Source organism: Syngnathus scovelli, chromosome 1 (assembly GCF_024217435.2).
Source record: "Syngnathus scovelli strain Florida chromosome 1, RoL_Ssco_1.2, whole genome shotgun sequence".
Classification (NCBI taxonomy): Eukaryota; Metazoa; Chordata; class Actinopteri; order Syngnathiformes; family Syngnathidae; genus Syngnathus; species Syngnathus scovelli.
In genome coordinates, this window is record NC_090847.1 from 23,083,828 (window position 1) to 23,098,034 (window position 14,207).

Consider the following 14,207-nt stretch of genomic DNA (forward strand, 5'->3'; position numbering starts at 1 on the left):
TTCGTGTGTGAAATGCTTACATAGTTTAGTAATGAGGACTAATGAAAAGTTTGGCGTGAATGCGCTCCGAAAGAGTGGAACAATTTCAAGTTGGATGTTTTTGAATAAATTATTTTATTCATTTGAGGAATACGTAATATGAATATGGAATATGTACATTTATTAACATTCATGCATAGATTTGGGAATGTTGTCAAGTAAAATTTGTAAAGAAATAAAAACAATACAGCAATATTAGAAATATAAAAAATGGTTCCTAGAATGTCCTGAAAGAGCAGTTGAAATTGTAGATGGTCTGAATCAGTTCACAAATATGGAAGAATAATTCATTTTAATGGGAATTTCATGACATGAGACGTGGAATTCTGGGAAGATTTTTATTGAACGAGCTTGACGAGTGACAGAATGATGAAAAATAATGACTGTTTGTATATGAATGAAGATTTTGTCAAATAAAGCTTTTGAGTTGAAGCATCTACGTGAAGAGGAAACGCAGGAAGGCAAAAAAAAAAAAAAAAAGTGCCGCGAGCAGCGAGGTGCAGCAGGGGGATGCTGCAAAGTAGGCCTGCTGGCCAATGCTGTGTTCAGGCAGTGGTTGCCATGGCAACCCATTGATTATTTAACAATTGGGATGAAGCCTGTGCCCTGCATTCACTTCTGTGGGTGGCGTCACCGTCTCCAGAGTGAACCACACATTTGCCACGTATACACTAGGTTAACGCTATGTAAAGTTGACTCTTTCTATTATTTATGCATCGTTGTGCATTTCTGTGTTCTTATGAGGCTTGCATGTGGACTACCATTGGATTTTTATTGCACATGTAATTTTTTTTAACCATTTAACACCCCTGCAATCTCGTAAATTTGTTAGAAATTTTAGAGTTACCCGCTTAGCTCCTTTGCATGTTACCATGATTTGCTCTTTACCTTTTCTTTTCCGTTCACATTTTAGTTGCAGTCAGTGTTAGAGGATTAAGGTTACAATTTACTTGGCAATAATCTAGAAAAAATAGATTGATTTCTGATGTAGGCTTTTAGATCAATGCGTCCAGCGTGTGTGCAGCCTGGCGCATGTGCAACCTGGATTGGCATCAATCTGTGAAATGCCGCTGACTTGACCTCTGTAATCCTTAGCCTACTTCCCATCAAAGGATTATCCAGATGCCGTAAATTGCTATTTGGTCCTCGATGGCCTTACTGGAGCACAGACAGCCAAAAATGTGTTCTAAGATTTGGTACTTCTCTAGTCACATGCTTTCAAATTGAGCGTATTCTTCTTCCTCAGGGCGGCCGACAGATAAATGTGGATGACCATTCTAAGAACTGGGGGGGGGGGGGGCTAATCCGGTCTAATCCTAGGTACTTGATTTGTTTGCTCAATGTTAAACAAACGCATGTTGAGATTATTTGTGCTGAGATTATCTTGTGTTTTTTTGTGTCAGACGGCTGTTTTATCTTACTGATGTCTCGATTCGGTGTCTGGATTGACTGATTCCCACATTATTTCTTGACTATAAATCCCATGATGCACTTGGTGCCACTTTTTTTGGTTCATTTTGTTTTGTTTTGCGACAACAAACATGCAATTTGTGTTTCAACACACCTTGTTGCAATTCTCTTGAAATTCAGATATTTTTCATACTTACTTTTATCATCTTTAATACTCCCAAAGAGTATTTGTTTCTAGTATTGTGAAGTTTGCTGAATTCTAATTCCATTTTGACATCAGATATTATGTGGGGGGTTCACATGTATCCAGAGGAGTAAGACTCTCCCCTGAGCTCTTCTTTGTTTAGCATACAAGTGTGTTGACCTTCAGCCATAAATATGACCTCTTTCATCTTTAACACTGGATGCGGTTATTTTCTATACGCCAAACACACACACTGGTCAAAGATTTATTAAATGTCACTCCAGACTTTTGACTGCTACTCATAGCACAGTTGAAAATAGAGACTACATGCGTGTACATTTATTTGCTTTTAATACAATGTTCAGTATGATGTTGTTATTTTTAGTTATTCTATTATGAAAAATTATATAATCATCATATATCGCATCACATCGTATTATATCATATTATGATTGAGCTGAAAGTAAGCTTGTTGAAAAATCATCATCATTGTCATCATCATTTGCACTCCATAATGCTGATTTATTTGGAATCAGATGGAATCAGAATTTGAAAACATGTTAAATGTACAGTAAAATGTTCAGGGGGACACCCTGAACCAGTTACCGGCCAATCGCAGGGCACACAGAGACGAACAACCATCCGCACTCGCACTCACACCTACGGGCAATTTGGAGCGCTTAATCGGCCTACCATGCATGTTTTTGGGATGTGGGAGGAAACAGGAGTGAGTACCTGGAGAAATCCCACACAGGCACGGGGAGAACACACAGGGAGGGTCAGAGCCAGAATCGAACCCGCAATCTCTGAATGTAATTAGTCACAATAAATTAACAGATTGAGTCACGTTCGCATTTTTTTACTTTGCTAAAATGTCTTTAGAATAAATCAAATTTATAAGTCAAAACTATTTAAATCAATGAAACAAATCTCTTTTTTTCTTTATAGTTTTCGAATAAAATGCACAAATGTTTGCCCCATATTTAAGTGTGTGTGTGTGTGTGTGCGCTTTCTTTTGTGTTTGTTGGCGGTCTCCGGACCCCTGTGGTCATTTTCAGCCCTTCGCACCTTCCCGCACCTTCTCATGTGTGTGCGTGCGCATGGCGTCCGGTGTGCAGCCGCCGTCATCTGCTGAGATAATGTGTATCTCTTCATATTCACAGGCCAACCCTCCCCCCATCATTGTCAACGCAGACTCACTTGATGCAGCCTCTTATGTAAGTATCTCCTCCCTCCCTCCCTCCCTCCCTCCCTCTCTCTCTCTCTCTCTCTCTCTCTCTCTCTCTCCCCCCTCACACATAGTCCGTTTCCACGTTTGTGTGTGTGTGTGTGTGTGTGTGTGTAGACGTTTGCCATGTGAACATCCACATCCATTATACATTTGACCTTTAACCCAGCCTTTTGTTTTTGCTAGGGCTCCCCATTGCAGATTTAGTGTCACGGCCGAGACGAGGAATAAACTCAAAATCCGATTTTATTTGAGCATAAACTGCAAGTGTTAAAAATGTGAGAATTTTTGCTGAAGCGTTTTGGTGTGCAGTGCTGCTTTGAGATACGAGTGACTCAACTTTCGAGTTTGGGTGATTTTGTTTTGCTTAAAGTCTGAGCAACACAAGAAGTAACAAGACAAAAAAAAAACAGACAAGCAATACATGAAACCAAGAGAATTGCACCATGTGGATTCAACAACCATAAAAGTCTACGAGCTTCAAGCTAACACAATGCAAGACTCCACAGCTAGGCTGACAAAACTAGCATCGGTTTTGTTGTCGTTAGGACTATTGAGGGCAGGGATATTTGAATAGCCAATACAACAAGGCAATACAACTCTGGCAGGCATATATTCTTTATCCTCTTTGTCCTGTGATAAAACTGTTGATTTTTTTTGTGCTGACTTACAAAAGAATTTCCCATGTTTTAATTAAACTGAAGATGAACTTGTGTGTATGACGGGGGGGCCTAATACAAGCCAGCCTTGCTAAGTAGCTTTTTGTCTTTTCTTGTGTCACAGGTGAACGGCAGCGATGGCATGTACAAGTATGAGGAGATCATCCTGGAAAGGGTAAGTTAGTGCTATATGACTACTTGGTCATTGAACGATGGAATTTTTGCAGCTACTATAAGCAGTTTAATGTGTTTTTGTTGAAAAGTGACAAGTTCTTCTAAAATGATGAGAATATTTGCAACATTAGTCTCTCATTTTTTTTCAGGGGAATTCGGGCCTGGGCTTCAGCATCGCTGGAGGCATCGATAATCCGCACATTCCTGACGATCCGGGGATCTTCATCACCAAGATTATTCCGGGAGGAGCGGCAGCCATGGACGGGAGACTCGGGTAACACAGATTTTTCTTCACGTCTGATCAGGAAATGACTACTTTTTTCCTTAAAGTTATCTTCTTCCATTGTCAAATTGCAACTTTTTTTATTGTAACATTACTACTATTTTGTGTGATATCCAGTGCATCACTGAAATTGGCTGCAGCATTTGTAGCGATGACACAACGACGTAAGGCTTCCTCGTACACATCCGCAGGGTTAACGACTGCGTGCTGCGCGTGAACGACGTAGACGTGTCGGAGGTGGTCCACAGTCGGGCGGTGGAGGCCTTGAAGGAGGCGGGGCCGGTGGTGCGTCTGCTGGTGAGGCGAAGGCAGGCCCCACCCGAGACCATCCTCGAGGTCAACCTGCTCAAAGGGCCCAAAGGTAACGCACACGCAACCACTTTAGCTGCGGGAATGCAAATGTCAAAAAGCTTCCCAAGGCTGAACATGTTTATATGATTTTATTATTTTCTCCTTCAGTTCTTTAAATATATCAAATATATCTAATTACGGTCCAACCAATATTAAGTTCTATATTGTCTCATTGCTTATTTTTTCTTTATATAATTTCTTATATATATATTCTTTTAATGATAATGTTGTCCAAATATTCCCATTGATTTTATTATTATTTATTATTCTTAATACAATTCTAACTTGTGTTTTTTGAAAAAACTGATTGTCAATTTTTTTTCCTAGAAAAATTAGTACTAAATACTAGTTATTCTTTTTCTTATCCTTTTACATGTTCACATTTTATCTTGTCCTTTTATTTTAATTTGCTTTTTGCACCAAACAGAGCAGTGCTCAAATTTTGACGGACTGTGTAGAACGACAAAAAGAGCGATTCTGATTCTAATTTTTTTCTAACATTTTTTGTTTCTTTTAATATTAGAACTTTATTCTTTTATAAACTCTAAATTATGTTCTCTCATAATATTTTCTTTGTTCTTGAAATAATACTATATTACAGCTCTCCCTCCTAATTCTGAAAGCTCAAACAAGAATCATGTCGTCAGAAAATTATTGTTACATATTCATCCATCCATCCATCCATCCAATGATAAACGATTTTTACGTCAACATTCCAGGACTGGGATTCAGCATTGCCGGCGGAATCGGCAATCAGCACATCCCGGGTGACAACAGCATCTACATCACTAAGATCATCGAAGGGGGAGCCGCCCAAAAAGATGGACGGCTGCAGACGGGAGATCGCCTGCTTGCTGTAAGACCTTCCTCATGTGTCTTATATATTTCCCATATTTCTTCTCACCACGCACACACCAACACAGCCAAACTGTGGGCTTCTCTCACACAGTTGCAATATGCCCTGAATCTCACTTGAAGCTGTGAGCGCGTTGGCTGGGGCGACACGGGAAAAGGCTTTTTACGAGTTTTTAGTTGCGAGTGATGCAAATTTAAAATACGTGTGTACCCCGACCGGAGGTTTCTTACGGCTTGTATTCTGTTCCAGGTGAACAACATCGTGCTTCAGGACGTGCGTCACGAAGAGGCGGTGGCCGCACTGAAAAACACGTCCGATATGGTTTACCTCAAGGTGGCCAAGCCGGGACCCGTGCACCTTAATGACATGTACGCCCCGCCCGACTATTCCAGCAGTACGTATTTACTTCGTCGTCTTCATTTATATATTAGGGATAGTCACAAAAGTAATCAATTGTCACATCGTTGATTGTTGACTCATTATCAATTTATTATACTGATTATAAAATAAATAACATGTAATATTGAATAGCCGCTTGGAAACAGGAGTAATTATATTAATGGTGGTAATAGTATTAATATTATGTCTAACGAGGTTGTTATTAACTCCTCTTTCCACGCGTGTTTCAATTCATGTCTGGGGTGTACATTTCAATGGAAAAAAATCAAATAGACAGAAAGAGTTTTTCAACATACAAGCCATTTTTTTTTTGCTTTGACTAGCATGCAAAAATGAACCAAAAAGGTACTATATAAATTAAGAAACCAAACCACATAACTCTAAGTAGCTTAATGTAAAACCTCATAGACGAGCTAATGGCTAGCTTTGTGGTGTTTTAACACTTCATGCAACGGATATTTACAACATACGTAAACAGCGGTGAAACAGACATTATTGGGCTCAGTGGTTGAGTAATCCTCCCCCAACACGAAGGCTATAATGAACCCAGTTGCTCATGATGCTGCGTCATCAGGTACATGAGCAAACCGTGATTAAGCGCTTTGAGTCGCTAAGGTAGAAAAGAGCTGTACAAATGAAAGCCCCTTTCACCATATAACAATACTCACAGGCATATATTATTTATCCTCTGTGGAGAATCCTCTGCTGCCACTGCAATTTACTAAGGAGCTGTCTTTGGCTCCATGTGTTTGTATTATACTGCAAAAACATGTCTGTGTGTTTAATTTCTGAAATTATATTTATATGTCATTAATATGTTTATTTTATAAAGTAAAATATAATAGTGTTATTTATCTTAAAAAAAAAAAAACTAGGAATTATCAGCCTTAATGGAGGTCTGCATGTGTAATTTCGCTTTGTATAAGGATTTGTCATTTTACAATACTAGCCGAATGGGACCTTCTGCCATCTAGTGGACGAGTCTTTTATTGTTATACCATAGAAGTATAGAAAAATGAACAAAACGACATTATTTGTCATAACGAAATAATATTTCTTGGAGCAATTCAATGAGATTGTATCAACACTATGTTAACCAAGTGGTGACAAAAAATAGCATCTCCAAATGTGTTACTACGTAAACAAAGACCCACTTCTCTACAAATACACTTTACATAAATCTCACATTACATAACACAATGGTGTGACACTTCTTAATAATATAATGCTGTCTTTTTATCTTGAGGAGTGATGAACTTGCATGAATTTCTTGCACTGGTTCATTGCTCTCTTGAACAAAAACGCCCAAGACACCCACATCGTGACTATTATACACACTACGCACGCACACACACGCGCAAACACACGCAGGCAATTCTTCCCACAGCAACAAGCTTAGTTCTCTGCCTCCTACTGAGTGTGGCCGGTTTCTCACATCCCACCTGCGCATGGGAGCCCACAATCTCAAGGCGAAATGTCTCCAAACTCTTCTTTGACAAGCCATTTACTAAGCACACTTGGCTTTGCGACTGTATTTGTTTTTTGGGCCTTTTCCTCCATGTCACACATGCTCAGTTGATCAGGATTTAAAGTGGACTTAATCACAACTAAAGTGTAGTAAAGGATGAATAATAAATGCCTGTGACTATTGTTAAATACTCTGTTGCTCCAGGGCATGTTCAAATAGTTGTTTAAAGCTTTACTACTACATCAATACTCGCTTTGTTTGCCCCTCTATTGCACTTTGTGTTAACATTGAAACAGTGATGTGGTTTGTGTTCAATTAACACACAACATATAACTCTTTATATTTACTTTTCCATTATAGCATGGAGTGAAACTAATTGAAAGCGTCAATTATTAAAAAAAAAAAAATGTCTTCCTCCTTTTGACTAACTTCCTGTGTGCCCTATGGTGTAATCATTCTTGCTTTCCCCCTACTGGCCTGGCCCTCCCTCCAGCCTTCCCCACCATGGTGGACAACCACGTGAGCCACAACTACATGGGTGCCATGGAGCCCAAGCCGCCCTACCCGCCGCCCCAGGTCACCCCGTCCAGGTACTCGCCTGTCCCCCGGCACATGCTCGGCGAGGAAGACTTCACCAGGTAAGTCGCTCCATGGAAAGCACTTATTCTATTCTTGGCATCCAGCTTAAGGTCCATGTGCTAGTACGCTATTTGTAATTTGCTAGGAAGACCATTCAGTGCACTGGTAGAATGTCTCGGCGTGTTACTAGTCAGGCCAAACTACCAGTGGGCATGTTGCTGCTGCCAGTACGGTCCAAGAGGCTACCAGTGGGTGACTAGTGTCTACTAGTGGACAGTTTCACCTCACTAAACACATGCTGTTGTCCTACAAGGAGGCTAAAAGGGTCCTACAAGTGAGGACGAAGAGCACGCTAGTACATCGACTGTGGCTGGATGACTCCCACCTTGCCTCCCTTTGCATTATTTAACCCCCACGGACGCGTAATTGCAACTGCAAAGATTTCAAGCACACAGGTTGCTTGGAGATCGAGGCAGAGGGTCTCTTTTTTTTTGGTTTCTTTTTGCTGTTGTGGAACAAATGTGTCACAACACATATTGTGAAAGCAGTTTCTCTGCCCTTACATACTGTTCCTTTTCTGTGCGAGTTGCATGTTTTGATTAATTTTGACTCAGGTAAAAACTATCACTGATAAATGAATGGCTGTTCTTAATCCATGTTTGTGAGAAAGGTAAAGGTGCAGATCTCGCACCCGCGTCAAGGCACCTTTTGACCTTTTGTGTGACTTCCCTTCCTTAGGTTTAGTGTGTATAATCATTTTTACGCCGTTATACTGTTTCAAACATCCCACCATGACTCTTCCAAGACCAACAGGTCAAATGTGGTCGGAACACAGACATTTCTTGGGACTTTTTTAAGCTCCCACCGTCACATAAAAAGTCCACACATCTGTGTACAGGTCCAACATTATTCTCACCCGTATTGTAGATTCAACACACTGTTGAAAGTCAAAGCCAAGCCACATGAAGAAAGCGTACAAACATTTTGTGACAAAACAAAAGAATTGCATTGACATTCTTTTTTTGGTTTTATATATTTAGGGACACTTGAGGAAAAGCCGTCAAATTTCAGGGTGACTTTGAGGCCATTATTATTGCTGACAAATGTCAAAATGGGTCAAATTTGAGCTAAACAGTATGTAAGGGTTGCCAGTTTCAAGTCCTGCATGGGTTTTCTTTTCGGTCACTGTCGTCCAGTTCTTGTCACCGTGTGGTTGGCGTGAACACGAGACACACATGTTCAGTCACCTGGTGAAGCCCAGCAAATGTGGATTTGCATTTCTAAGATCAGTACGGGGAGTTGACGTTGAGTTAAAGCTGGACAGTGTGTGGTGCCTTTGACCTCCTAAACCCAAGACTTGAAAATACTAGCATCATCATTGGGGAGTGTCCCGCGAGGTCTTGAATCATCTTGACCCACAGCTCTGGGGGGGGAGGCTCCCTGTGCGTACGTTTGTGTGTGCGTGTGCATGCAGGCGTCGGAGTATGTTACTGCGGTGGTCTTGTCCCGTGGCCCTGTAATGTCCTTTTGTGCCTGCCTGTCTACATTGTATGTCGCATCTTTTGTTGCCATGTGTCAGAGGTGGGGGCGGGGGTCTTGAGTCACATGACTTGACTTGAATCGGACTTAAACTTTAGGACTTGGGACTCGCTTGACTTGGACTTGACTCTAATGACAAGTCTTGCCTGTGTGACATTTAAAAATCAAGATTGTTAGTGACATTTGTTTTGTTGTTGAGAGAATTGCTACTTTTTGTGTAGCACAACAAAATACTAGAACCCTCCTCCCGCACATTTGATTTCATTTATGATTGCATATCTTCATTGTCACATAGTCAAAGATATCAAATAGCCAATTCAAATTATAACAACATAACTTCAAAACAATGGCATTGTTTTTTTTTTGTTTTTTTTTTGTAGGAAAACGTGGACTAGGACAAATTCAGCCACCATTAATTTCTAAATGAACCATTGTTTACAAAGGTGAACCAGCACAGGGTTAATCATCGATAGCCTAATTTTATGTAATTGCAACTGGTATGTCTAGTTAGGTCCAATTTCTCCAGAAATGCAACTGAGTGAAGACCAGAGACGTTGACACATGCGTGACTTGCTCCCACCTCTGGTATGCGTGCTTTTCTTCCTGTCCTACACTTTGTCCCGTTCACTGTGATTCCTGTACCCCCACAGCCGGGCTGAGCCAATTTACAGTGTCATCCACAAGCCTGGGGAGGGCAAAGGTCCCCAGGCTCTCTTCAGAGGCTTCTGTCCTTCCCCTGCACCCTTGTGCCAAGCTCCACTCCCCCTCTCTGGCAGGTACTAACCTAGTCTGTCACGCCTTGCTCAGCTAACCCTCCTCTCCTCAAAACCAGACCTTTTCACTATGACGTCACACGTTGGCGAAAGCGGCAGCGTTCTCCCATGACACCGCTTGTAAAGCAGGTTTAATGCCGTTTAGCAAAAGCACACGTCGAGTTAAGGGTCCGCCGAATGACATCATCTAAATGATGCGTAACGATTGTGCCACTTCAGGGGGTTTCGACTTGAAAGGTTTCACTACACGACGATGAAACAGACACTCCAAAAGCAGCACCTTCTGCCCTTTTGTCCGCTATTTTATTTTTTTACATAAAAGTGAGCCGTACCCGCTTTTGGCAAAGCACATCTCTGCGGGAGGAGTGGAGCCGAAAGGGCTTTCGCACTCCCACAAGCTGCTCCGTTCCATCTGTCAGGAGGCGTTGATAAACCTAAAGCCTCTGTCTCGGGCCAAGTTTCCTCCTCAAGGTGGGGGGCGGAGGGGTGGATAATATTCAACTGCGTTGTACATCATATCTGCAGTAGTGTCTACCTGAGTGTGACATTAGCAGATGGCCAAATATTAATTCATTGAGTCATTTTTCATCCCTTTGTAAACCCTGATGTTTCTGTATGTCTGTGTGTGCATGCGCTTGTGTGTTCGTGTGTGAACTCTGAACCGCAGCTTTAATAAAATTGTGTCAAAATATGTAGGGCAGCATGGAAAAACGTTTGAGCAGTCAAAAAAAAAAAAAGTCAAAATAGGCTCAGCCATTTGAGCAGTTATTCCATATCCGTGATATCCAGATTAAGTCCATTTGCTGTCAAATTTTGTGATGTCACTACTAGCATGCAAACAGTTGTCAGCTAGTACTACAGTTTTGTGTTCACAATTATTGCTTTGGCTCCTTTCTTTTTGCATCTTAATGCCAAGCAACTCTGTTGACGTGAGTTGTGACCTTTCTCTTGGAGACATGTAGTTCTTTGCTGCCATCTTGTGGCCTCTTAATGCAAAGCCACTCTAATGAAGTGAGTTGAAGAGCTTCATTTGCTCAAAAACAGTGCTTTGCTGCTACCTTCCGGGTATTGCGTCACAGTCACCGGCGCATTTCTTATAGCCTCGAGTACCGAGAGGCGCAATGTAAATCCAACTTCACGTTCACCCGGAAAAATTAGCACCTCTGTAGCCTGCTCGCCGTGCTACGTGCAGCAGATGAGCAACGGCCTCCATCCGGGATAGCAGACATCTCGGTACATACCCACCGCTGCGACTCTCAGCACAAGAAGGCTAATTTTAGATGCCTGCTATAGTAAGTGCGCAAGTGGAGCAGGTTGATTGTGATGACTGAGACGCTATAGCGGCCTTCTGCCCATTCTAACATACTCCAACGTTGTTGTCGCCCACACCTTGTAGAATGAACATACAAGTTTTGTATTAGACAGGGCCTAGGTGACTGTTTTAAAGAAATAACGAAGACTAGTTTCCCTAAAGAAATAGCATAGCATATTCAACATAGCACAACACATTGATCGGGAACTAACCTACACTAACACAATCATAAAGTTAGAATTACAGTAAAATATTTGGATGAAAAAAACTCCTTTCTGCCATTCTTGTACAAATCCAATGGAACCAGTAAGACCTGTTCTCAGGCAAAGACTGTGAGGAAAAGTTTCATTATTTAACATGTTTGGTCAGATTCGAAACACAAGAAGCACTCAGATTGCAGCAGCGGGCGAGCTAATCAGCACCTTTATGCACCTCGCATCCGCGCAAACACAAAAAGCTTTGACTCGACAAATTCATGCATGGATAACGAGGAACACTTTGACCTTTCGCTTGCCATACTTTTAAGAGACGCAAAGGTGGAAAACGAGGCGCCGAAATGAAAGCAATCACAGCAAATTAAGCAGAGTCTTCATCTGAGGTGTTAATCAGACATCACGCGTTATTCTTAGTCACAGCGACAAGCCCGAAATGTAAATGAGCCAAATGCCAAACGAGAACAAGAAAATGGCACGCTACTGACATACGTAAAGCCTTTTGACGGTTTGTTCGATATTTTGATATCCAGCTTAGGCGTTAGCATAGTATTACAAAGTTCTCAAAGAGTGCACAATTTGGGTTCGCGAGTAACAGTTGCACTAATGACATATAAAATTCTACTGATTATTAGTTGGTAGTGCCTCACTACTAGTTGTGCTATCAAAAGCCCTTTTGTGCATTTATTTAATATTTGTGATGAGCTGCTTACTACAGTCCAGGTACTCGTACTGGTCGCTCTTTGGATAACTTTGGCATACTTGTTAGGTAACTCCATGTTGATAACTAATCGCGCCTGAAAACACAAATGTGACCGAGTAGTAAATCTGTGCGCTACGAGTTCCACTGAAGAAGCATTAGATGCCAACTGGTAGAATTTTAAAATGGCGCTAATGCTACTTACAGCATAGCATAGCATGTCGTCGTCAACTACGTAGAGCACAGTTTTGTCTGTGCGGTGTTCCTCGTTTGTAACATGTTTGGTGCCACATATTGTCTTTTACTTATAAAACATATCAAGTTCACCAAAGAGTGTAGAAGTGTCAAATTAAAGGCCCTAAAACTAGTGAGCGGTGTTTACATTTAGCAAAGGGGCTTCTGGGAATCTTCCTAACTGCTGTGTCTCAAGAGGTTGACACATTGGAATGTTGACATGGCAAAACAGAGGAGGACTCGGTATTGGTCCGATAAAGCTCCGCTTGCAAGGAGTTTGTCCTGTTAAATACGCAAGTAAAATGAATTTGTTTACGCTGCGCTCATAATTGCTGAGAATGTGCGAAAGATTGTGTTTGATGCCGTATTCACTTGTGGAGTTATAGCGTTAAACTTTTATATTCACTAGTTTCATTTTTCAGGTTTGTGGCTGTGGGGGGCGGGGCTAATATGGAGTGCAAGTGCATCACTTGGTTGGAAGTGCCACTCCACCGCTATAAGAACTTGAGCCTTTCGTTTGCATTAGCATTAACATTGAGATTTGTGGTTAGCTAGCTTGTTGGACTTGAGAAGAATAGAAAGACAGGAGCGGGATTTATTTATTTATTTATATTTTTGGCACAACAGCCACTGTGTGGACTTTGGGCTATAACCTTGTGTAGCATCTAGTAGCATCTATTTTCCCAGGTCGATCGATTAATATTTTATTGTGAGAGAGAATGGTTATATCATTATTTTTTAATGCTTTGTTTCAAATGCTTGGTGATTATTTTTTCAAGTCAAATTTGTCAGGATTGTTTGTGGTGAGTCAAATGTACAAAGAGTTTTATTTTCATTTTACAGGGATGTTCAAGCACAGTTAAAAAAAGTATCTGCTCTTAGTTACTTCCCTCCATGCGAGTTAGGGTTAAATGTTAAGCCTTTCTGGTAATGATGATGGGCAGCGAGTGTTTGGGGCTGGTTCCCATCACACAACACAGTCATGAGATATGGCCGGGACTTGTGAAAGTGACGCGCCTCTGAGAGGAAGGCCAGATCGAAAGAAGGCGACCTACCTCTAGCCATGTTCACCGTCAACGTCTCGTCCTCTGTGTCGCTGGGGAGGAGACAGCCTCCAAAATGCTACGCCCGAAGCGGCCGTCAAATTGGAACCCGAAGGTAACTCGTGTTGAATCGGGATCATGGCCATGAAGTCACATCAGTTACGTACGTTTGGAGGTTTCGAGATGTTCTATTTATTTATTTATTTTTTAGTCTGGCGTAAGAGCTATATCGAGGTGTCAACATTTATCTAGTCAACTGAGATAGTTTTTGATGTCAAAATCCTTTCTGGATATGCGTCTATCATCAAGTGTGGCTTTAAATAGTGTTTGCCATGAACTCCCTGATCTTTTCTCACATTCATGACACATTACTTGGTTTATACCGTAACCTACTCGATTCGAATGCCAGGTGACTAAACCGCCTAATCCACACAAAAATCGGTCTCAAATCCAACGTGAGGTGACGCTTCCGTTTGTCTGTCAAAAGATTTGTCTGTGACATTAATGCTTGTATTCAAGTTGACAAACATAAATGACCACCCTGGATGTTTGCTATCGGACTTCCAGACCTGATCTTTCCAAACTCAACTTTCACACTTTTCTTTTGAATACCATAATCAAGGCTTTCCCCATCCTTGAATATTAAAATTGTAAAATGCTGCCTCGGTGGGGAGGAGGGGAAATGGCTGTAATGGCAGCTTTGAGCGCAGCCAGTTGGGATGGCGATGGAATTGTTCCTGTCGACTGCAAGGGGAAAAAAAAAC

At 41.4% G+C, this 14,207-nt stretch overlaps 1 protein-coding gene across 9 annotated transcripts in view; it reads left to right on the top strand.

Annotated features, from left to right (window-relative positions):
- dlg3 (discs, large homolog 3 (Drosophila)) overlaps positions 1–14,207 on the top strand; it is a 63,016-nt gene that overhangs the window by 29,957 nt on the left and 18,852 nt on the right. For 4 of the 9 annotated variants that reach the window (XM_049762124.2, XM_049762152.2, XM_049762109.2 and 1 more), the window contains 7 exons: positions 2,797–2,850; positions 3,645–3,695; positions 3,844–3,968; positions 4,169–4,338; positions 5,048–5,184; positions 5,434–5,578; positions 7,527–7,689. In XM_049762124.2, coding sequence (XP_049618081.1) covers positions 2,797–2,850; positions 3,645–3,695; positions 3,844–3,968; positions 4,169–4,338; positions 5,048–5,184; positions 5,434–5,578; positions 7,527–7,689 — 845 coding nt within the window. The remainder of the gene's footprint in view (positions 1–2,796; positions 2,851–3,644; positions 3,696–3,843; positions 3,969–4,168; positions 4,339–5,047; positions 5,185–5,433; positions 5,579–7,526; positions 7,690–14,207) is intronic. The other 5 variants (XM_049762158.2, XM_049762133.2, XM_049762177.2 and 2 more) reach the window with 3 other exon arrangements.